Source organism: Gymnoscopelus braueri, assembly GCF_963280865.1.
Source record: "Gymnoscopelus braueri genome assembly, chromosome: 12".
In the NCBI taxonomy this organism is placed as follows: Eukaryota; Metazoa; Chordata; class Actinopteri; order Myctophiformes; family Myctophidae; genus Gymnoscopelus; species Gymnoscopelus braueri.
Genome location: NC_137614.1, coordinates 1,872,720 through 1,896,122, shown reverse-complemented (window position 1 = coordinate 1,896,122; position 23,403 = coordinate 1,872,720). Strand labels below are relative to the sequence as shown.

The window sequence follows — 23,403 nt, the reverse complement described above, 5'->3', positions numbered from 1 at the left end:
TAGTGCTTGGAGGCCAGTAGTACCCCTTTTATGCCCATATATGGAGATGTAAAAAACAAAACAAAAAGTGGAGTTAGGAGGTTTTGTTCATCATTGATAAGAACAGAAATGGACCTCCCAATGAGGTTGGAGGTCAAAAGGGTGTGGAGCCTGGAGTTAGCAAAACCAGCTAACTCCACCCCCTGGTGGAGTCGACCCGCTCATACCCGAGGATGTTTCCCTAAGGGCGCTGCTGCTCAATAGGCCGCTAAAACATGAACCACTGATCTGTGGTGATGTCATCACCAGAGCCTGAACATTCCAACATAACATTTTCACACACGGTTGCATTTTGCCTTTAATTTTATGTAGAAGGCAGGCCAGGCACTTTGCCCTGTGTTTACATAATAAAACAATACATAATTGTTTTATAAATGATTAACCAAACCTGTCCTTTTCCAGTTCAACCTGAACGTCTCTCTCTCTCTCTCTCTCTCTCTCTCTCTCTCTCTCTCTCTCTCTCTCTCTCTCTCTCTCTCTCTCTCTCTCTCTCTCTCTCTCTCTCTCTCTCTCTCTCTCTCTCTCTCTCTAAAAGCAACGCTTCTATTTTCCCAGCTCACTCGGCTGACTCACGAACGCTTCTTTTTACAGGGATGCGTTCAACGTCACAACGTTTTGCAACGTTTGTTGCGGTCAACAGGTGAAGACCGTGAAGTGATCTCATGACCCAAAAGAGAAATTGAAAAAACAAAACAAAAAACATTAGTGAAAATTGTCAATCTACAATACTTGACGTGGTGAGCTTGTAGGTTGGCTATTTTAACTATTTTTTAAATTATTTATTTAATTAATTCATTTATCAATTAAACGTTTTTGAAAATCCTTTTTGTCGTCACTGTTGTTTTGTTTCCAGAGACAGACAGACAGACAGACAGACAGACAGACAGACACACACCCGCACACACACACACCCGCGCACACACACACACACACCCACCCACCCACCCACTTGGGCTGTTGTTGCAAAACTGTTGATAAACATTAGAGAACCTTTTAAATAGTGTTGTTGAACGACCCCAAAAGAAGCTTCCTTGAGCAGAAGTTGATAGACGTGGGGGAGGAGGAACAGGAACTCCACCCTGAAACCAAACCAACACACACACACACACACACATTCCACTATCACTGCTTTCCACCGACTCACCTGGACAGGTAGGAAAATAAACATGGAATATAACTCACTTTAGTGTGTGTGTGTGTGTGTGTGTGTGTGTGTGTGTGTGTGTGTGTGTGTGTGTGTGTGTGTGTGTGTGTGTGTGTGTGTGTGTGTGTGTGTGTGTGTGTGTGTGTGTGTGTGTGTGTGTGTGTGTGTGTGTGTGTGTGTGTGTGTGTGTGTGTGTGTGTGTGTGTGAGAGAGAGTAGTTGTTTAACATTGTATGTCCAGGTCATAGATACCAACTCAGTCTCTCATATTCACTACTGCTGATAGATTGTACACGATGATACTTATGCCTACAGTAGTACATGTAAAAGTTCATACATTGTGCTAACTGGGTGTTGATCTCAAGTGTAGATGCCCTACCAAAAGGAGTAAAGGAGTGTAAAACCCTACTCACTTTCAAAACTGCCCTAAAGATACACCTTCAGGAGGCTGCAATTCGAAAATGGCCCCTGTCTAAGTCTTAACCTACCCCCCCCCCCCTCTTTCATTTTCTTCTTTTGTATATATTTTTTGTTCTCTCATCATACCAGTAACCTGAAAGCTGATTGTATGACATTCTGTATAGTAGTGTGTATATCTGTCTGTCTCTTATATGTCATCATGATTTGTGTGCATGGGGTTCTCATCTTAAACAAGCTGCGTGCTTAACTGAGTCTTCCAGTTTAGTAGACCTTGTATTGTGAATTTGTACGTCCATGTACTGTGATTCTCATGTCTTACTAAATAAAAGTACATCAATCAATCAATCAATCATGCCAAGGCCAGATTTTAATTTTTCTATTTTTCTATAGTATTTTTTTTATCTTATTGTGGAAACATTTTTATCGTACTACTTTGTTCTTACTTGTATCTCTGCTCTCCCCTGAATGTGTCTGTCTGTGTTTTATGCCTACTGCGCTGCCATCATGACACCTGAACAGTGGTGGAAAAAGTACTCTAATTTTTTACTTAAGTAAAAGTATCAATAGGCTACTGCAGTGTAGAAATACTCTGTTACAAGTAAAAGTCCGGTAATCAAAATTTACTTGAGTAAAAGTACAAAAGTATTGGCATCAAAATATTCTTAAAGTACCAAAAGTAAAAGTACTCATTGTGCAGAACGTCCCATTTTACAAGTTCAAAATGTATAAAAAATTCAAAATAGCAGATCTACAAGCTCACTAGTCACAATGTGTCGCATCGCTACGCATTGTGAGCTTGTAGATCGGCTACTTTCAAATGGCCGAAATGTATAGGGCTGAAGTGGTTAATGTATGTTTTGTGATGATCTTAAGTACAGTACTTGAGTAAATGTACTTAGTTACTTTACACCACTGGCTAAACATGATGATCTGTGCCAGATTATCCATATACAGTACTGTCCTATATTGAATAATAATAATAGGAATGTCTCCGTGCGTCTTTGGAGACCAGAGCGGTAAGGGGAAGAGTTTTTCTCTTCCCATTTAATAAAGTTAATGCTTGTTTAACTTTATTTCAATAAGTGGCCTTACAGTTATTGCTGATAAATATGCTCAAATACTTCTCGTCATGTACGATTGTTGTGACTTGTGAATCCATAGCATCCTGGCTTTCTTTGTCTGTCTCTGTACAGCAGTAAGGTCATCTAATCATCAATATCCATTGGGGCTCCTCTGACTGCATACACTACGTCTCTGTAAGGCTTTAATATGCACGGTTTAAAGAAAGAACCTAACTGAGAATGAGCATTTTAAGTTTATATGTCAAGAAGAGATATCCCAGACATCTCTTGACTTGGACATGAGGAGACATCAAGGCGTGATTCTGACCACAGCAGTATGGCCACTGTGTTTGTTTTCATGTGCAGTGTGCTTTTGTTTGTTCCGCGTTTGTTTGTTCGACATCATTCATTATATCACGTTATTATTATTATTAATGCTGCTCCTGGAGATGGTCAAATGCAAATGTCCTCAGCAGAAATCTGTCTCCTCCAACTTGCTGAAAGTCATTTAAATAGCAATGTGCACAGGTACAACCAGCTCTAAGGGGTTTTAGGAGATAATATTCTAATTGGTCTAATTTATCTTATGCCCAAAACACACCATGATGATGAGATGATGAGAATTTGAAATACAATCCCTTTGTGCTTTGCTTTGTGGGCAGAAAACATGCTGGGTAACTAGTCTCGCGTGGCCAGACTGTTGCCTCCCACAATTTTCAAATGTTTCCGGTCATACAGTCTGGGACTCGGAAGCTCTGATCATGATTAGAATAGAAACCGGATGTGAAGCCTCCTCCCCACTTCCGTTTTACAGTCGTGCAAATTTATCCTAATATATAAATCAAAATCATCTAAGCATATATAGCTTGCTGCTTAGCAGAAATGGAAATTAAAAAGAGAACCATGTACTGTAGCCTATTGCTTGTGTCAACAAGAAGTGGTGTGTTATATAGGTTTTTTCGTAGGGATACGATAATCATTCCCTGCACGACATGCGCGTGGTCGTGGAGATACGCCAGCGTGTTTTCAATGGATGAAATGGCTACGCTTGGCTACGAAAATGTCCTGCAGGTCACACTACGTATATAGCGTAGAACACACCACTGATCCTACTTCTACAATGTGCATCACATTGTTAGTCTTACTGCCTCAGGGCTGGGAGGAACTGACTGACTGACTGACAAGCCACTGACTGACCGAATTACCGACTGACCGACGTGCTGACAAGCCAACTGACTGACTGACTGAATTGCTGACTAACATTATTGTTTTATTGACTGACTAGAGAGTAGTGTGGCTAGCTGGTGACGTGAGGTCATGCTGACTCGTTTACTGTTGGGGGTTGGGTTTGTTTATGACAGTCAGGGAACATAAAGCAGTGTAGCTGGTTTTCTCTCTCTCACTCCCTCCCTCCCTCACTCACAGCAGGCTACAGCACAGATGTTTGAAAACACACTACAATACCCTCTGTCTCTCTGTCTCCGTGTCAGTAGGGCTGTCACTCACGATTACAATTTTAAGTTGATGATTAATTGACACTCAAATAATTGTGATTAATGATTTAACTGTGTGTACGATCTACAAGCTTACAACGCGTCACTTCTTGACGCGTTGTAAGCTTGTAGATAGGCTATTTCCGCATGCTATTTTTCAACATGGGAACGATTATGCAAAAATAATTGCGATTATCTCAAATAATTGCGATTAGACAATTATGTAATAATTGTGACAGGCCTAGCTGTCAGCAGCAAACAGGTCCAGAGAGCCTCAGGCACATGCCCACACACGCACGCACGCACACACACATGAGTCACCAGTGTAACATCACTTCTGACTTAACTTTTTTTCTTTATATGAAATATCACTGATATTTCTGAATGTGATATTATGAATATATTTGATGTTTACTTATTTGATTTATGTTATTATGTTGAATGTTCGGCAAACAAAATTTGAGTTGCGGCAGCTATTCGTTGTTATTCACCTTGAATCATTTTAAAACAACTTTCAGTGTTAAAAACAAATTCAACATTTAATTGTGTTCAGTGACACTGAATTTATTAATGTATTTGCTTGCTTAAATGTTCTCTTAAAGGTTCATTGGTTGGCTACCAATAGAGTGTGTGTGTGTGTGTGTGTGTGTGTGTGTGTGTGTGTGTGTGTGTGTGTGTGTGTGTGTGTGTGTGTGTGTGTGTGTGTGTGTGTGTGTGTGTGTGTGTGTGTGTGTGTGTGTGTGTGTGTGTGTGTGTGTGTGTGTGTGTGTGTGTGTGTGTGTGCAATATCAATAATAGTGAAAATAATTGATCTACAATCTCACAGATCTGCTATTTTCACCAGCTGATATAGTTACTTAATAATGTAGCCTACCCTTACCCAAGTCAAAACTACAGTGTTTCACTTAGAAATGTATGAACAACAAAAATGAAGACACACACACACACACACCCAGGAGGACTGGTTGATAGTGTTGTCTGCATTGTTCCTGGACAAAAGACCGGTGGTGACCAGTTAGTATTCATTTATGTATGAAAGAAATAAACTATTATCACAATAAACTAAGTGAGTCCATTGAATATAGGTAGCCTAAGGGCAGTCATGTTAAAAACATCAACAGTGGTGGAAAAAGTACTGTAATGTTTTACTTAAGTAAAAGTATCAGTACTGCAATGTAACCCTAACCCTTTATAAAAGTGAAGCTCACAACTTGTCTTTTGATTTCACTGTTTGAAACAGGGCTTGAGTTGTAATGCATAACTGCAAGTTTGCCCTTTTCACTACTGGCTTACATGAGAGAAAAACCCAAATGGGTCCATTTGGTTTCATTAATGTCTTTTGTAAATAAAGTATTCAATAAAACGTCATAATAAAAAATAGCAGATCTACAAGCTCACAAGGCGACGATGCGTTGTGAGCTTGTAGATCTGCTTTTTTCTGATAAAATTCAGCTGATTTTAGCGTCATACCTTACATGAAAAATGTTGCTACAGTAACCTTGGTTATAGTGTTTATTCATTCATTTTTAAACAGGGCAGTCATGTTAAAAACATCAACAGTGGTGGGAAAAGTACTCTAATGTTTTACTTAAGTAAAAGTGTCAATACTGCAATGTAAAAGTCCTGAATTCAAAATTGACTTGAGTAAAAGTACAAAGGTATTGGTATCAAAATGTAATTAAAGTACCAAAAGTAAAACTACTAAAATGTTTGAAAGTATTCACACCACGACCACTGAACATGATCCACCAGACTAAAATCTTGACTGTGCAAATTTAGAAAAAATCTATAGTGCTCAAGCATTTGCAAACATACAGTAAGTAATAGAGGTACAATGTTACATTAATCTGCACCTGATCACCTGCAAATTGGCCTATTTGAAAGATCTATTTGTATCTCCATCACAATTAACTGGAGTACTTTCCTGCATAACCAGTCAAGAATACAGTTGACACTAAAGTTATTATTATTATTATTTAGCCTTTATAAAAATGAAGCTCACAACTTGTCTTTTAATTTCATGCAAGTTTGCCCTTTTCACTACTGGCTTACATGAACAAAATACCCAAATGGGTCCATTTGGTTTCATTAATGTCTTTTCTAATTAAAGTATTCAATAAAAAAATCAAAAATAGCAGATCTACAAGCACACAAGGCGGCGACGCTTGTAGATCTGCTATATTAATGAAACATGTTTTGTGTTACGCTGATTTTAGCGTCAATTTTGATGCTAAAATCATCATCAATCTTGGAATGGTTTGCAACATTTTAATCACAAGGCCTGTACCTTTAAAATGGTATATAGATTGACTATGTAGGTGACACACACGCTAGTGTAACACACACACACACACACACACACACACACACACACACACACACACACACACACACACACACACACACACACACACACACACACACACACACACACACACACACACACACACACACACACACACCCCCCTCACGTACTAGTGTTGCCATGTACACTAATTATAAGCGACCTCGTTTTCTGTAAAGTTGCTTGTAAATATAGGTAGTTGCTTTTTATTTGTTATTATTTTGTTGTGAGCTTGTAGATCGGCTATTTCCAAATCGTCTATTTTCAAATAGCCGATGCATATAGGTTTAAAGTGCTCAAGTATTATGTTGAGAAAATATAAAGTCATTACAGCACCATAACATGGTTAATAAATTTTTTTTTGGGATGTACAATACATGAAAATTACCAGAGTAATAACGCGACTTGCGTCGATAACTAATGGGGAGCGGACATTAGCGCGCTTGGCTAAAAACAGTTAGTTAGTAACATCATACAAGCTAACTATTAGCCAAATTCGGCTAGCGCTCGGAGGAATCCATAGTCCCATAGCTTGGGAGGACGAGGCCGCCCGTTCAGAGTATGGGAAAGTATCCCATTGGCTTAAACGACAGCCAATGACGCAAATCTGTCGAATGCAAATGAATCTGTCGAATGCAAATCTGTAATCTGTCGAATGATGAGTAGTAGGTCTGCCTCTTCTTAGACCCGCAGCTTTCAGCAAGCGGGTAAAAACAGACAATTTGGACTAATCTCAGGTTAAAGTCAGACAGTTGTACCTGGAGGGGTTTGTTTCTCCTGGAGAATACTACACTGACTCTTTTGGCTCCTCTGTTTCTGTCCTGTCTAATGTAGTATCTGAGTATAAATAATGTAACCTTGAGTCTTGCGTGTTTGTCAGTAGGATTAAGAAGATTTAGAAGAAGACAGACACACCCCTGTTAACCATGAGTCACTATCGATTGGCCAATAGGCTACTAGTTTCTATTAGTTGAATGAGAGCTGACTGTCCAGGACAACACCAAGGTTCTTGCCCGTTGGAACCAAAGTCACCAGGGCGGTGTCTATGGAAATGGTTGGATCCTGCGTTGGGCAGGACCTAACTGGGAAGAAGGGAAGCTAGGTCTTGTCTGGGTTCAGCTTGAGGTGGTGAGAAGACATCCTGTGAGGTGTCAGCCAGACATGCAGCGATGCGCTCTTCCACCGAGTGGCAGAGAGGGGGAAATATAGCATTCAGGAGGCGTAGTTCCAGACTCTATATAGCATTCAGGAGGCTTAGTTCCAGACTCTATATAGCAGGGGTGGGCAACTTTGATGATGGACAGTCACTCCAGAGGGCCACATTTTAGATACTGTCAGAGGGCAGACACCTCTTATCTCTGTATTTTAACTTTTTTCGCCATTCTTTCTATCTCACACAAAAGTAGCAAAAATAAATTGCTCAAAAATAGTAGCTCAAAACGTGTCGCAGTGCGACGTGTTTTGAGCTTGTAGATCGGCTATTTTTGCTACTTTTGAATTGGAATCCTGAAAAGTAACTTTTTTTAAATTTCGAATGCATTTAGTTATACTTTTGTTAACTTTATGAACTTAAATACAAATACATTGGACATAAAAAAGACTATAGATTTTTAATACTAGTCATTGAGCTACTAATACAGACTGAAATAATTAAAGCGGGTCATGTCTGCATGTTTGGAATTGTAACAGCTGAAATCAATAATATATCAGTATTCCGATATTAACCTGCGGGCCGCATTAAGTGAAGGTGGGGGGCGCCAGTTGCCCATGTATGCTATATAGCATTCAGGAGGTGTAGTTCCAAACTCTATGTAGCATTCAGAGATGGTGGAATAGTTGTCTACGCGAGACTAGACAGGTGTTGTGGCGCTGCAGGGTGGGCTGCGGGGGAGGAGAAGTGAACATTGTAACATTCCAGAGAGCCTCTTAACTCCTTCTGGACAGCCTTGATGGAAGGCCGGTCAGTCACAACTATTACATAGTCACAAATACTATTACATCATTGTTTGAATTGTTTTCATTCACCAAAACACCTGGAGGAAATGCACAGAAATGTCATATTTCCATCATAATGTCGATTGATCACCCTCTTTGAACCACTTTCATACCTTTTCAAAAACGGCAGATCTTCAATCTCACTGCCACTGTGTTGCAACTTCAGACTGTTGTGTGTGTGTGTGTGTGTGTGTGTGTGTGTGTGTGTGTGTGTGTGTGTGTGTGTGTGTGTGTGTGTGTGTGTGTGTGTGTGTGTGTGTGTGTGTGTGTGTGTGTGTGTGTGTGTGTGTGTGTGTGTGTGTGTGTGTGTTCAAGCTTGGTCGGAACCAGTTGTGTCAGTTATGTGATTCATGCTTTTTATTTCTTCATCTTCAGCTTTCACTTCTGTTATCAACTGTCATGATTAAAAAAAAGATGTGATATTAAAAGAAGAAATTGAGACACATCGAGTGCATATCTTCAAATAATGTTGAACCGCCTGAGTTCTGTCTCGTCAGGAAGTCCAGGAAATCCAGTTGCACTGTATATCTCTCAGACATGCAAAAGTGTCACTTTTCAGCTACAGTCACCTTTTTGAACCCAAATAGGGCAATTGTGTGACACCTGACCCGAAAGAAAACAACATGTTGTCACCTTTTTCACCTCGGGGCTGTTTGCATGCCTGATCTTTGAGGGTACAATGTTGTGAATGAAATTACGTATTTTTTTTCTCTCTTTTTATTTTGTCTGTCTGGGAAATGCCCTTTTCCCCCTAAGGAATAGCTTTATTTGAAAGACAGATGTACTTACAACTGTTTGCCTGCAGGAGGCAATGAATACTGTTTTATAACATTCTTCTGATATAGTATTTGTTGATAGACTTCTCTCCTTTTATTTGTTTCCTCCACAGTCCAACCATGAGGTGGCGCTCTCCTCTTCCTCTCCTCCTCTTCCTCATCCTCTCCCTTCTCGCAGACGGGTCGTGGGGTCAAAGTTCAGGGTTCAGGATCTGTGCCTTCAACGTCCAGAACCTCGACACAACCAAGATATCAAACACCAGAATAGCACACACACTGACACGGGTACACACACACACACACACGCACACACACACACACACAGTAAAGTACAAATGTTTGACAGAAGACATCTCTAACTGTGTGTCTGTCTGTCTGTCTGTCTGTCCCCATGCAGCTGTTGGCTCGCTGTGACATCTGTCTCCTACAGGAAGTGAAGGATCCTCAGCATGCAGCCATCAAGGTTCTGGTGAAAGCCCTCAATAGGTACAGTGAAAGGTACAGCACTCACTGATCCTAGACCAGGCATGTTACAATTAGAGCCCGCCCGATACATCGGCCATTACTTAACTTTTTTTAACGACATCGGTATCAGGAGCCGTTGTGTCCTGAGATTTGAACTATGCGACGGCATCGCGACACGTCGTGAACTTGTAGATTGGCTATTGTTTTCGAAAAGTGGATTTAAAAATGTTGCATATTCTAACAAAATATGGGCCAAAACATTGGTAATCGGTGGTGTGGGATTTTTCAGAATCGGGATCAGCTTCGGACCCAAAACTCTGGCATCGGTCGGGCTTTAGTTACAGTCAACCAATAGAATAGGAGAACAGCTAAGCAGGTTATGACTAGCACTGATCCTAGACTAAACACGTTACAATCACCCAATAGATGGGAGTACAAGGGTCAGATGATCCTAGATCAGTGACACAACATCATGTTGTGTTCCTATAAACATTATACTGTAGAATGAGGAAATTACACAACCGCCATAGAGATAAAAGCAGGACATGAATATTTATCATTTATATGACAAATGTTGCAGCTAAATGTTCTTGTGTTAATGCACTTGACTCAGGAGGTAGAGCGGCTGTTTGGGAACCGGACGGTTCACGGTTCCAAATACATATCATCTTTGGTGGTCCTTGACATGAAAAAATGTGAGCACTACTGATATAGCAACAGATATATCTGATAAAGAAACCAGTTAGGATTTAGAAGACATTTGTAGATGCGTTCTCGGGATTGAATGGGATAAACCATGCAAGGCCCCAACCTGCTCATCTGGAGCGGTTACTGTAGGGGTTCAGGGTCTTGCTCAAGGACACTTCGACAGGAAGCCAGGAAGAGCTGGGGATGGAACCTTCCAGGTTCCAAACGGCCACTCCTGCCACCTCCTGAGTCACAGCCCACTAATAATACACTGCTGCAGGTACTACCAGTTTGGAAAGACGTAAAGCTACACTATGTAAAAAAGAAATTGGTGAATAAAATGTTATTTTGACCAATCTGTCTAGTAGAGCAGTGGTTCTCAACCTTTTCAGGCCACGACCCCCCCAAAATAATCATATTTGAACTGGGGACCCCCCACCCTAAGCACTTGGAATGTACGAGTTGAGGCATGAGGCATTACATTTAGTTTGACTCGGTTCCACAGATAAATAGTGAAAATAGATCTACAAGCGTTGTGAGCTTGTAGATCGGCTATTATCTTTGCCTCTTATATTATTTGACGATTTGGAAATACTTTGACCAGTTTTTATTGTATAGTTTGTTGGTTACTTTTGATGAAATAATGGTATTTTCCCCCCTTTTTTTAGGTATTAAAAAGGTCTTAAAAGTCATTAAATTGTCACGAAATTTACTGTCATCTGGGGATCCCCCCCCCCCAAAAAAAATCATGTGGGGACCCCCCTGGGGGTCCCGACCCACAGGTTGAGAACCACTGTAGTAGAGTATGTTAATACAATATAACGTATTTGGTCTACCTGCTCTTCTATTGAGCCATTTAGATCCTGTGGTCTGGTAATACCAATACCTTTTGACCAAGTGGTACTGCCTTAAGGCCAAAACTCAATTTCTCCCCTGAGCAAGCAAGCAGACAGGCTCTATTGGCTCAGTGGTCAACATTTCAGCACTTGCGCGGGGGACCTCCGGGTTCAAATCCCAGAACCCGGGGGCGACAGTTACAGAGTGCAGCTTTAAAAAGAGGAATAATTTCAAGTGTGTAATAATAATGTGTCTCCTGTCTGCCCTCAACAGCAACACTTCTGACAGGTACAGTACAAATTGTTATCATACATACAATCAAAATGACTCACAATAATAATTAGTTTAATTCTGCCAATCCCTTGATAATCTGTTTAATAATCCTATTAATTAACTAAACAATAATCATACCAACTTGATCCATCATTTTAACAAGGCCTTGTCTTGCCTGGTGAGCTTTGGGGAACATTTGCTTTAACATTCTTGGACTAGTCACATAAACTGTAAACAACAAAAAAGGCATGGGTTTCCGAGGCTACATAACCTGTCACGCCCTCTAGCCTTGTTTCTCTCTGAATGGAGGTTTGGAGAAAATCACATTTCTAATTGGTAATTGTGTGTTCAAGTTTCTTTATTACGATAATAATTGTGATTGGTGGAGATGATCTCACCGACTGTTTTGGACAGTTTTTATAAAAGCATTGATGGAGCACACACACACACACACACACACACACACACACACACACACACACACACACACACACACACACATAGTCTACTGTTATACTGGAAACATTAAAAGTTATACTCCTGGTCAGCAGTGTTGGGACTAACGTGTTACTGTAACACAACTACTTTTTGAGCTTTGAGGTAACTAGTAAAGTACTAGATTAGTTACTTTTTCCAGTTAGCTAACGCCGTTAGAGTTACTATCATTTGAATGGCCACGTTACTCATGACTTAATGTGAAAAAAAACGTGCATGCACCTTCAACATGGAGGCGCGTTCAAGACGATGTTGAGCCGTCTGCTCCCCAAGGCAGAACTAAAAAGACACGTTGTCAGTGTTGAAGATATGATTCCTATATCAACTAGTTTGTATATCAACTAGTTTGCTCACTATATCATAGTGAACTACAATAGATTTGAGAGTCGTTCAACATGAAAATGTATATTCATTTTGAAGCTAAATAAAAGTAATACAAAAGTAACTCGTAACTCAACAATTAAAGCGGCACTGTGTTTAATGAATAAAATGTCCAATCTGTATGGCACAGTATGATAATACAATCTAACTTATATATTTGGGGTGGTTGTATTTCGTCTCCCTGCTCTTCCATTGAGACATTTAGATCGGTGTCAAAGGTCATGTCTCACCTAGACACAGGATCTGACACGAATTGTGACCTGATGGTCAAGATTCAATTTATCCCCTGAGCAAGCAGGCAGGCTCTATTAGCTCAATGGTAAAGATTGCAGCACTTGCGCAGGAAGAAGAAGTGGTAGAAGAGGAAATTTACATAGTGCAGCTTGCTCAACACTGCTGATCAGTAATAATGACCATGTTACTACCAATAAAACATATTTGTATATTAATACCAATATAATATAAAGTGATGGTTCTTTTCCATCTTTCCTTGCTGCCGTCGCCAAGTGCTTGCTCATGGGGGAATTGTTGGGTCTCTGTGCATGTAAAGTGTCATGAGATGACTTACTTACTTATGCCTATCGCTCCTTTTCAAGGAGCATAGGCCGTTGACTACAGTCAATTTTGAATTCCGGACTTTTACTTGTAACAGAGTATCTCTACATTGCAGTATTGATACTTTTACTTAAGTAAAAAATGTGAGTACTTTTACCACCGCTGCCGGTACAGTATGTGTTCTTTTGTTGTCGTGTTATGTTGGTGTCATGTTGTGTGTGTGTGTGTGTGTGTGTGTGTGTGTGTGTGTGTGTGTGTATTTATGTGTGTACTGTGTGTAGGTATGAGGACACCAACCAGTACCAGTTTGTGTCCAGTAAACCACTGGGAAACTCCGATAACCTGCAGCAGTATGTCTTCATATACAGGTAAACCGATCTGAAATCAAGTCATACGTATGTGTTCATTCATATACAGTTCATATACAGATAATGTATATAAATGTGTTAAAGCTGGGCGATATGACTTCAAATCAATATCACCATTATTTGAAACTTTGCCTCAATTTTGATTAATGAATGATTATTTAACAGATTAAAAGTAGTGAAAATAGCATAACATCACGACACGTTGACAGCTTGTAGATCAGCTGTTTTCGCTAAAACTATGCACCATACTGCAGTATGAGAGTCATCCTCTGCACAGGACTTTTATAACCTTCCGGAGCACTTTAATATCAAAGGTGTAATACAGAGCATTGTAACCAACCTCTTTAACCACTTAAACCCTATATACTTTGTTGACTGGGGTCCACTCAGTGGTGTACAGTATGTCTTCACAGCTGTCTAACTGATTAATAACTGCTCCTCTCCTCTCCTCACCTCTCCTCTCCTCTCCTCTCCTCTCCTCTCCTCTCCTCTCCTCTCCTCTCCTCTCCTCTCCTCTCCTCTCCTCTCCTCTCCTCTCCTCTCCTCTCCTCTCCTCTCCTCTCCTCTCCCCTCCCCTCCCAACAGGACAAACACAGTTAATGTGACAGGTGAACATCAGTACCAGACAAAGAAGTCGTTCGTCCGACCTCCTTTCGTGGTTCGTTTTCAGAGCGACAGAACAGGTTAGTTTCACGGTCACTCCCCCCAAAATCATGTATTTTGCTTGGTTAATGGTTAATCTTTTTAAAGTTTACCCATACATTTCTTTAGGTTACCTGACTTGGGGTAATCGTTACATGCCAGGTGGCATAGTTGTTCAAGGGGTTGGACCTACAGTAGCAATAGCCCGGTTCATAGTCACAAACTCCAGTGTCAATGTATTGACAGAAATGCATATACATGAACATATCGTCGCTGTGTGACAGAAACCTTGTACAAAATAGTTAAAATAGCCTATCTACAAGCTTGTAGATCGGCTATTCTTACTACTTTTGTAGTGAAAGAACATACAAGAATCATTCTTGTATGATGAAGTAGGGCATTGAATTGCAAAAAAACATAAAAAAGTTTAAATATGGAAAATAGAAGTTTCTGCCCAACGAAATAGTGCATATCCTTCAAAATGATAAAACACAAAACGCTCAAGGGCTTATTTTCATTGTGGTCTTTTGACTTTAAATGTGTGTATTTAATTTTATTTACGTTAACTTTATGAACTTAAATACAAATAGATTGGACATAAAAAAGACAATAGAATTTTACTACTAGTCATTAAGCTACTAATATAGACTGACGTAAATTAAAGCGGGTCATGTTTGCATGTTTGGAATTGTAACGGCTGAAATCAATAATATATCAGTATTCCGGTATTAACCTGTGGGCCACATTAAGTGAAGGTGGGGGCCGCATGTGGCCCCCGGGCCGCCAGTTGCCCATGTATGCTCTAGGAGTAACCCCGTCTCTCTCTCTCTCTCTCTCTCTCTCTCTCTCTCTCTCTCTCTCTCTCTCTCTCTCTCTCTCTTTGCTGAGCAGCCATAGGTGAGTTTGTTTTGGTTCCTCTACACACGGATCCTCAAAATGCCGTCCAGGAGATCAACCATCTGTACGACGTCTTCCAGGAAGTCAGCAAGAAGTGGATAACCAAGGTGACCGGAAGTAGCTCATATAGGCTCTGTGCATAACTGCAGTCTTGGGTTTCCAGAAGGTGGCACAGTGTGACGGTGTCACGCGTGTTTCCAGTTCAAATCGTCTTCCAAGCCAAGACAAACAATAGAAAAGCAAGACTCACCATCTCTGTTTTACGTTGTATCTGTGTGACGTTTATTTTGGTACCGCCTGAGTGGGCTGAGCGATGTTTCGAGCACACTGCTCTTCTTCACACTGTGTAGGACGTTCATCACGTGGGATGGCGTATCTTCCTAGAATAGTTGAGCATCTTTATTTCCGAGCCGGTCATGCAAAGCTAAGGGATACTAAACCGGAACAGGAAACGGTTTGCCACTTTCTGGACACCTGCGACTACAGTTATGTTATTATAACAATAATTATATAAATATATTAGTTATTATACTGCTCTATTTGTTAGAAACGCTGTGTGTGTGTGTGTGTGTGTGTGTGTGCGTGCGTGTGTGTGTGTGTGTGTGTGTGTGTGTTTGTGTGTTGTGTGTAGAATCTGATGTTTCTAGGAGACTTCAACGCTGGCTGTGCTCACATGACTCGCCCCAGCAAGAAGAACATCAGACTGTTCACTGAGAAGGGTTTCTATTGGCTGATTGGAGACAAGGTGGACACCACCGTGACCGACCTGACCAACTGTCCCTACGACAGGTAAACACTCACTCATTAATATTCATTAGCTCATTACGATTCATTCATTCACTCACTAACCAATTAACATTCATTCACTCACTAGCGTTCACTCACTAACTCATTAATATTCATTCAATGTATCATTCACTTAGCCTCTCATTAACATTAATTCATTCACTCATGCATTCATTTCACCCCTGGGACACATAGTAGTATAATATATGCTACCTGCTGATTTAGTTTTTGTGTGTGTGTGTGTGTGTGTGTGTGTGTGTGTGTGTGTGTGTGTGTGTGTGTGTGTGTGTGTGTGTGTGTGTGTGTGTGTGTGTGTGTGTGTGTGTGTGTGTGTGTGTGTGTGTGTGTGTGTGTGTGTGTGTGTGTGTGTGTGTGTGTGTGTGTGTGTGTGTGTGTGTGTGTGTGTGTGTAGGATCGTGGTTCATGGGGAGGTCTTTCTGAAGCACATCAAGCCATACTCTGCTAAAGTGTTTAACTTCGCCAAGGAGTACAGACTTTCCAAAGACCGGGTAGGTCTCTTCTCCCTTTCTTCTCAATTATCTCTCTTTCTCTCACTCTCTCTCTTCAGTCCAGTAACATTTCAAATAAGATGAACCTTTATTGACCACTTGAGGGACATTCAGATGTCAAAAGCAACAATATATATATTTTTAAAGTTAAGATTCTGTCACTACATATTTGCAGCGGGTCTCTGAATGAATGTAGCATCTTGCCCTGAATATAACAATAGTGTTTTCCTTCTGGAAATATGGGGGGACATTTAGTTTGTTTTCTAATGTATGACTAGACTTAACATGCCATTATCATTGGGTCAGAATCAGTTTGATCTGAGTTCCTATTGGGGGTGTGCTGATATATCGTCCCGCGATATATCGCGATACGTTTTCGTGACGATAGATATCGCTTTGAAGAATTCTTTTTTTTTTTTTTTCTTTTTCCATTTCTTTTTTTTGCAATAATAATAATGCAAAAACAGAAGTATTTGTTTGCATTTGCTGTTTTCCCCCCCCATATTTTCATAATAAAAAAGTGCCATGTATCGATATCGTATCGATGTCGTGAACCCAATCATGCACACTGCTCTGAATTCAATACGTGTTCTTGAGGGAGCATGTAGTATGGATGATGTTTTGCATTACCTGCTAGCCTGGTAAACCATCCCGCAGTATTGATTTTGACAGTACATTTTTATTTAGTTTTAGTCATAGTCTTTTAAATAAAATTCTATTTTGTTTTAGTCATATTTTAGTCATCTGAAACGTTTTACTGTTAGTCTAGTTTTAGTTGACTAAATATCATAAGATATTAGTCGACTAAATCTACAGTTCGCAACACCCGAGCACAACCAAACATAAAATGACTGGTCTTATTTCTACTGGATCTCTTCTCCACTAGATCCCTCACTAACATTTAGGTCTAGTTTTTATTTGTTGACGAAATTGTCAATATATTTAGTCTTAGTTTTAGTCATCATAGCTTAGTTTTTATGTAGTTTTTGTTTTTTCTTATCTGAACCACACTCATATCTGCAGCACAGATTAATTTGAGACTATTGCTGCTAGTGCAACAGCCCTTAACCCTTTAAGACCGGGAACGCATCTGTGTCATTTGGCTATTCCAAAATAGCAGATCTACAAGCTCATAGCGCGGCACCGAGTGCCGCACTCTGAGCTTGTAGATCTGCTATTTTAGAACAATCCAGAACATTTTTGCAAATATTTTAATATATATTTTTAAAGCAAACATTTGTAACTCAAATCTTTGGGGGATTCTACAAATGTCTTCTAAATCCTAACAGTTTTTTTGGAAAAAACATGTTTGTTGCTATAATCAGTGGTTCTCAAACTTTTTTCATGTCAAGGACCCCCAAAATGATATGTATTTGGCCACGGACCCCCATCTCAAAATATTTTGTTCCAAGGACCCCCCAGAAGCAAAGATTTGAGTTTAAATGTTTCACGATTTAAAAAAAATAGCAGATCTACAAGCTCATAGCGCGGCACTCAGTGCCGCGCTATGAGCTTGCATACCTGCTATTGTTTTATTAGCCAAAGGAATCTTAAAATGACAGAGATGCGTTCCCGGTCTTAACGTTTTCCACGCTGTAAAAAGTTAAGGAAATGTGGAGTTTTTTTGCAAGGAGATAGAATGGGAGCGGACGGGAGCCAGGTTTTTTGGCACAGTGATCCATCTGTCCCTTCCTTCTCAGAGGCACCGTGGGTGGTTCCAGAGTTGCGCTAGCCCCCCCCCCCCTGTGGAAAAAAACGAAAGAAACAAAAACATTGATTTCACGATTATTCCCCGTTTTGGCACCTGAGCGCTAAAAAATTTAAACCGGATATTCCCGGTTTTGGCACCCAATGTGTTGTTAATGGGTTAAGCCAATAGACTAAATCGATTTGTCTGGTTAAGCACTTTAGCTTTATTTTATACTTCGGTATATAACAGTGTCGTGCAAAATTAACCGCTCTACAAGCTCACAATGTGACCCCTTGTGATGTTGTAAATTCGCTATTTTAGCTATTTTTTTAAAAATGGAATTTGTTGCCTTTTAATGCCCGGGTTCAGGTTGTAACTGGCAACAAGTATGTAGTACCTCTACTTTGTCACATGATGGGGCACTTTCCTAACATTTGGCGTGGTCTCATTAGAACTGTATGTCCAAATTGAAACATACTGTTTTGTATGTACTTAAAAGTACAGTATGTTGAAAAGTAACGCACTGATTAGTATGTAGCATTTAGTATGTTAATATGTTTTATTCAGTATGTGGCGTGACCCAACCTGTCTGTCTGACTTGGTGTATTGCTTCTGTATAGCTGTCTTAACTCTGTGTTCCACTGTTCCTGTCTGCCAGGTGCTGAAGGTGAGCGACCATTTCCCTGTGGAAGTGCAGCTGAGCAGCACTTCTACAGGGCAGAGCAGCTCCGCCCTCCAGCTTCAGGCCACGCCCCTCCACATACTCCTCAGCCTGTCTGTGATCCTCTGGTACTGCCTGACAGATCACGAAGCCGCATAGAGCCCTCGTAGCTTGTAGATCTGTCATTTTTTTTTTTTCCCAGAATAGGGACGCTAGGGTGTAAGTGGTTAAATTGTATTGTACCTTATCCTTTCAAGTGAGCACCTAGCAGTTCAGTTCCTTGCATGCTCATGGACACTTGGATAGGCTGTATAGCTAGCCGGGAATGGAACTTGTGACCAAAAGATGACAAGTTAATTCAGTTTATTGAAGCACTTCAGCACCCTGCCCCCTAAATTTAACCAAACTACATCTAAGGAATAATCTAGAGTTATTTTTGAAAACACTCCGACTCCGTTAATAATCGTAATCGTCATGGAAACGGAACAGAATAAAAACAGTAGAGTAGATCAGAGCACGTGAACTGAGATGTTGCCAGGTGCAACTATAAAGTTAGACGCTAATATTATAAAGTGTTGTACGCAATCTTCTAACAATTTTTTTTCCTGCCAGAATAAGTACTGAGCTGCTTCAGGGGTTCAACTGATGGGTTCTGACAGAGTTACAGACAGATGAATAATCCAGGAATATTGTGTTAATGTTCAGAAAACTAGTAGTACAGTGTTGGTCTGGTCAGTGTTGGTCTGGCTTATTAAGTTACTGGTTTCCTTCACCTAAAATATCTATTTACTTAGTAGACCGGAGTCCCTCAGAGCTCTATACTAGGTCTGCTCCTTTTTTCCTCAACACCAGTATCACTTTACTGTAGATGGCAGATCTAGACGTCAAAACTGTACACAAACGCTTTTTTCCATTGCACGCTGTTTATTTTCAGTTAATCGTTTAGGAATGTACAGATATCGTCGCTGTCTGGCAGAAACCTCTTATCTCCATATTCTAACTTTTTGTATTTCAAAAAAAATTCGTAGCAGATCCACAAGCGCAAGATCCGCAAGATCCATTGCCACACTATGAGCTTGTAGATCTGATATTTTTTTGAAAAATCATGAACATTTGTGCAAATCTTTGAATATATATATACAGTATATATATTTAAAGCAAACATTTTTAACTCCAATATTTGCTTCTGGGGGTCCCTGGAACAAAATATTTTGAGATGGGGGTCCGCGGCCAAATGCATATCATTTCGGGGGTCCTTGACATGAAAGAGTTAGGGCACCACTGATATAGCAACATACTGTTAGGATTTAGAACATTTTTAGATATGTATTTGTATATAAGGATTTAGAAAACATTTTTGGATTATGTATTTTCACGATTTTTCAAAAAGTAGCAGACCTACAAGCACTGAGTGCCGCGCTATGAGCTTGTAGATCTGCTACTTTTTGAATAGCCAAAGAAATCTTAAAATGACACAGTTGCGTTCCCGGTCTTAATAATGGATTAATCAGCATGTCTGATGCCGGATGTGTCTTGTAATGACATCTGGAAGGGAAGCTCGATGAATGAATTTTATGAAATATTTCTTAGCAAATGTAATGATTAATAACAATAGGCTAAATTCAGACCTGAACCTGAATGGTAGGTTGTCAGTTGAGTGCCTGAGCTAAGGAGAGAATGGGGGGGGCATGAATGTTAAAATGCCAAAAACACAAACTGTCTGTTTCTACATGTTTTTTTAGGGTCAAAGGTGAATTCAGTCACAACGTGTTGTGACGTGCTGTGAGCTTGTAGTTGTGCTACTTTTGACAAATGTTTTCCCCCAGAATAGGGATGCGACAGTTCATGTGCAGTAGATCCACGGGTTTATGTGGTTAAAAATGGACCCATGCTACTAGGGTTCATGTGGTTAAAAATTGACCCATGCTACTAGGGTTCATGTGGTTAAAAATTGACAATTTTTTTACTTCACAGCCTGGTAATATGATGTGCTGCTGTTGTGTCAAAGTAGGACACCAGTTCATTAACAGAATATGGTGAAATAATAATGGAACATAATTAAAACTAATGTTAGGGCTGGGTCAACATTCAATCACTACTTTTTTTCTTTTTTTTCCTTTTTGAACATTTTAAAAGAATGTATGTTATCGTCACAAGATATTGATGTATTTGATGAAAATATCTTGTGATAAATATATTATTTTGTCCATACGGCCCAGGCCTATCACATGTTGGACTATTCTCAGGGGCAGACATTGCACAGTGGGAGGTTTTCATGGGTTCTTGTTAATTGTATTTTAAAATAATGTTTTGTCCAGGAAGCTACAAGGGATATCCGTGGCCTTCAGTTTCAATATTCTACTTCATAGTCAATCAGTTCTCAAACCTAATTAAAACAAATTGCTTAATTTATTGTTAATGAATTTGGAAATCTGGTGGATTACTTTCTTATAGTACACCTGTTATATATATATATTATTATAATCTGTTTATGTTTTGGAACCTCAAAATGTAAACCAACTACCACCATCTGAACGCACTGCTTCATATTTTCAGAACTGTATATTTGAGATGCCACATTGAGTTAATGTTCAAGAATATTTTTTAGATGTCTTTATAATATTTTTATTGGGTTGATGTAACTTGTTTCTGTTACATTTGTGTTTGTCATGAATTTATTACTCAATAAAAAATCTTGTCTTATTAGATTTTTCTATTTTTATTTTGCTTGTGTAAAAAACACATTCATTTAGAATGTTTAGTGTTTTTATATTAGTATTTCTAGAGTAGATTTATGTTATCTCATATAAGACTGGTCACTGATGGTTTATTCATAATGTTGCATTCCAAACAACTCCTTAATGATTTAACATACAGAGCTCTACATAAAGCTATAACTGCTGTCTGTCAAACCAGGCTTGTGTTCTTTATTATTCCATAGTTCTATATCGTCTCGTGGGGTGGAAACCTCCAAAACTGTTACTTTTCAGGATTCAAATTCAAAAATGGCAAAAGTAGCAGATTTACAAGCTCAAAACCCGTCGCTTCGAGCTTGTGGATCTGCTACCTTTGATGCTTTTGTGTGACGCTGTAGTATGATGATTTAGTAGGGCATTAATTTACGAAGAACTAAAAGTTAGAATAGGTTTCTGCCGGACAGCAACGATATCATGCTACTACCAGGGCATCTGGACATGGCCTTGTGGAGTGGTGTTGATTTTGACAGAAAATTTTGATTTAGTATGACGAACATTTTTCGTCATAGTTTTAGTCGACAAAATCAACACAGTCAGCAGGCCGCACCATGATGTAGAGCTCCCCGTTCTCTTCCTCCTCATCTACATCCCCTGGACCATTAAACTTGGAATTACCCAGTCTTTCATTTCAAGGACCCCCCCCCCCATGCATTAGGCCATGGATCCCCCCATTAAATCCCATTTAATCTCTGAGACCGCAATCTACACCGGTTAAATCCTCAGTGTTCATTTAACTCTGACAGTGTACACATTTTAATTTCATTCTTAAATTACACTCTCAGAGTTACAGATCTGTAGGGGTCCATTTCATTTGGTTTATAAATATCCATAATTTTAGCTGGGAACCTCCTGAGGCCCCCTCCTCAAGGGCCCCTGGGCCTGGGGGTCTAACTAGACAAGATCCTACACAAGATATTTTTTAACATGTTAATTTGGGGGTCCTTGACATGGAAAAAGTTTGAGAAACACTGATTTTTTGCCTAATAAAAATATTCAATCAATCAATAGGCAAGATCTCCCTGACAACTCATTTGCAGCAGTTACTACCGCTAGTCACCGCAAGGGGGGGCGCAAGTAACCACAGTAGCTTGTTCTCCCCGCAGCAGCAGAACACTTTGTACCACCGAAGGAGAGCAGTGCAGTAGCGTTGCCATGTCCGCTTATTATAAGCGAATTTGGGCTTGTTATTCTGTGAAGTTGCTTGTAACTATTGGTGGTTGAGGGGTTGCGTTTTTTTGGGCTTGTTTCTAAAGTGTAAGTTGCTTATTTGGGCTAATGGGCTTGTTTCCTAATGTTGTTTAAACCAGTGTTTCTCAAGCATGTTCAAGTCAAGGTCAATTAATATGCATTTGTCTGCGGACCAGGGAGGGACCCCCATACAAGATTTGTGTTGTTAAAATGTTTCAATTTTTTTTTTGTCATATTTCGTTCACGATTTTTTTGGGATAGCAGATCTACAATACGTCGAATCGCGACACGTTGTGAGCTTGTAGATCTGCTATTTTCAAATAGGTTTAACGGGCGAAGGGCTCGCTTCTTTTGGGCTTGTTTTTCTATAGCCCTGGCCCCTGAACTGTCATATCATGACAGACAGTCATGGCACAACTTGTTCCTGGGTTTGGAAATGACTCCATTTACATCCATATAAAGGTTCAGATTTCAAATATAAAGTGCTGACCCCCGGCCATGGATGTAACAAGTTGAAACGCTTTGGTCTAAGTACCCTTATCTTCCGTATTGTTCAATAAAAAGCATTTTAATCCTGTGGAAAAAAGCATTTTAATTTTGTCATAGAGTTATAATGTATCAGATTGCGATACACCTCCCAACCGATAGGGTCGCGTAGTTGAAAGCATATGAAGGACATTTTGATAAAATGGCCACCGATCGGATTAAAATGCTTTTTATTGAACAATACGGGTACTTAGACCTGGGCGTTTTAACTTGTAACATCCATGGCCGTGGGGTAATGACTTTATATTTGAAATCTGAACGTTTATGTAGATGTACAGGTTGGAAATGGAGAAATCTCCAAACAATTTGCGCCATGACGCTTGTGACCAACGAGCGTCACGTGAACCATGGCTAGTTTTCATAGAGCTAGTTGCTTGTTTCTCTCTCAAAACCTGC

General features: G+C 39.9%; 1 protein-coding gene across 4 annotated transcripts; it reads left to right on the top strand.

Annotated features, from left to right (window-relative positions):
* Nucleotides 1-1,096: 1,096 nt before the first annotated feature.
* Nucleotides 1,097-21,223, top strand: LOC308096877 (deoxyribonuclease-1-like). Of its 4 annotated transcripts, none has more exons than XM_080444374.1 (10): nucleotides 1,097-1,191; nucleotides 9,385-9,556; nucleotides 9,669-9,757; nucleotides 11,534-11,548; nucleotides 13,246-13,332; nucleotides 13,918-14,015; nucleotides 14,866-14,978; nucleotides 15,503-15,660; nucleotides 16,070-16,166; nucleotides 18,515-21,223. In XM_080444374.1, exons 2-10 carry the CDS (start codon nucleotides 9,392-9,394, stop codon nucleotides 18,674-18,676), a joined length of 984 nt encoding a protein of 327 aa, XP_080300500.1. In that variant the 5' UTR covers nucleotides 1,097-1,191; nucleotides 9,385-9,391; the 3' UTR covers nucleotides 18,677-21,223. The 4 variants fall into 4 exon arrangements, with proteins under 4 accessions (XP_080300500.1, XP_080300499.1, XP_080300502.1 ...); XM_080444373.1 differs by having other exon boundaries at nucleotides 9,669-9,769; XM_080444376.1 differs by lacking the exon at nucleotides 11,534-11,548.
* The last annotated feature ends 2,180 nt before the right edge of the window (nucleotides 21,224-23,403 follow it).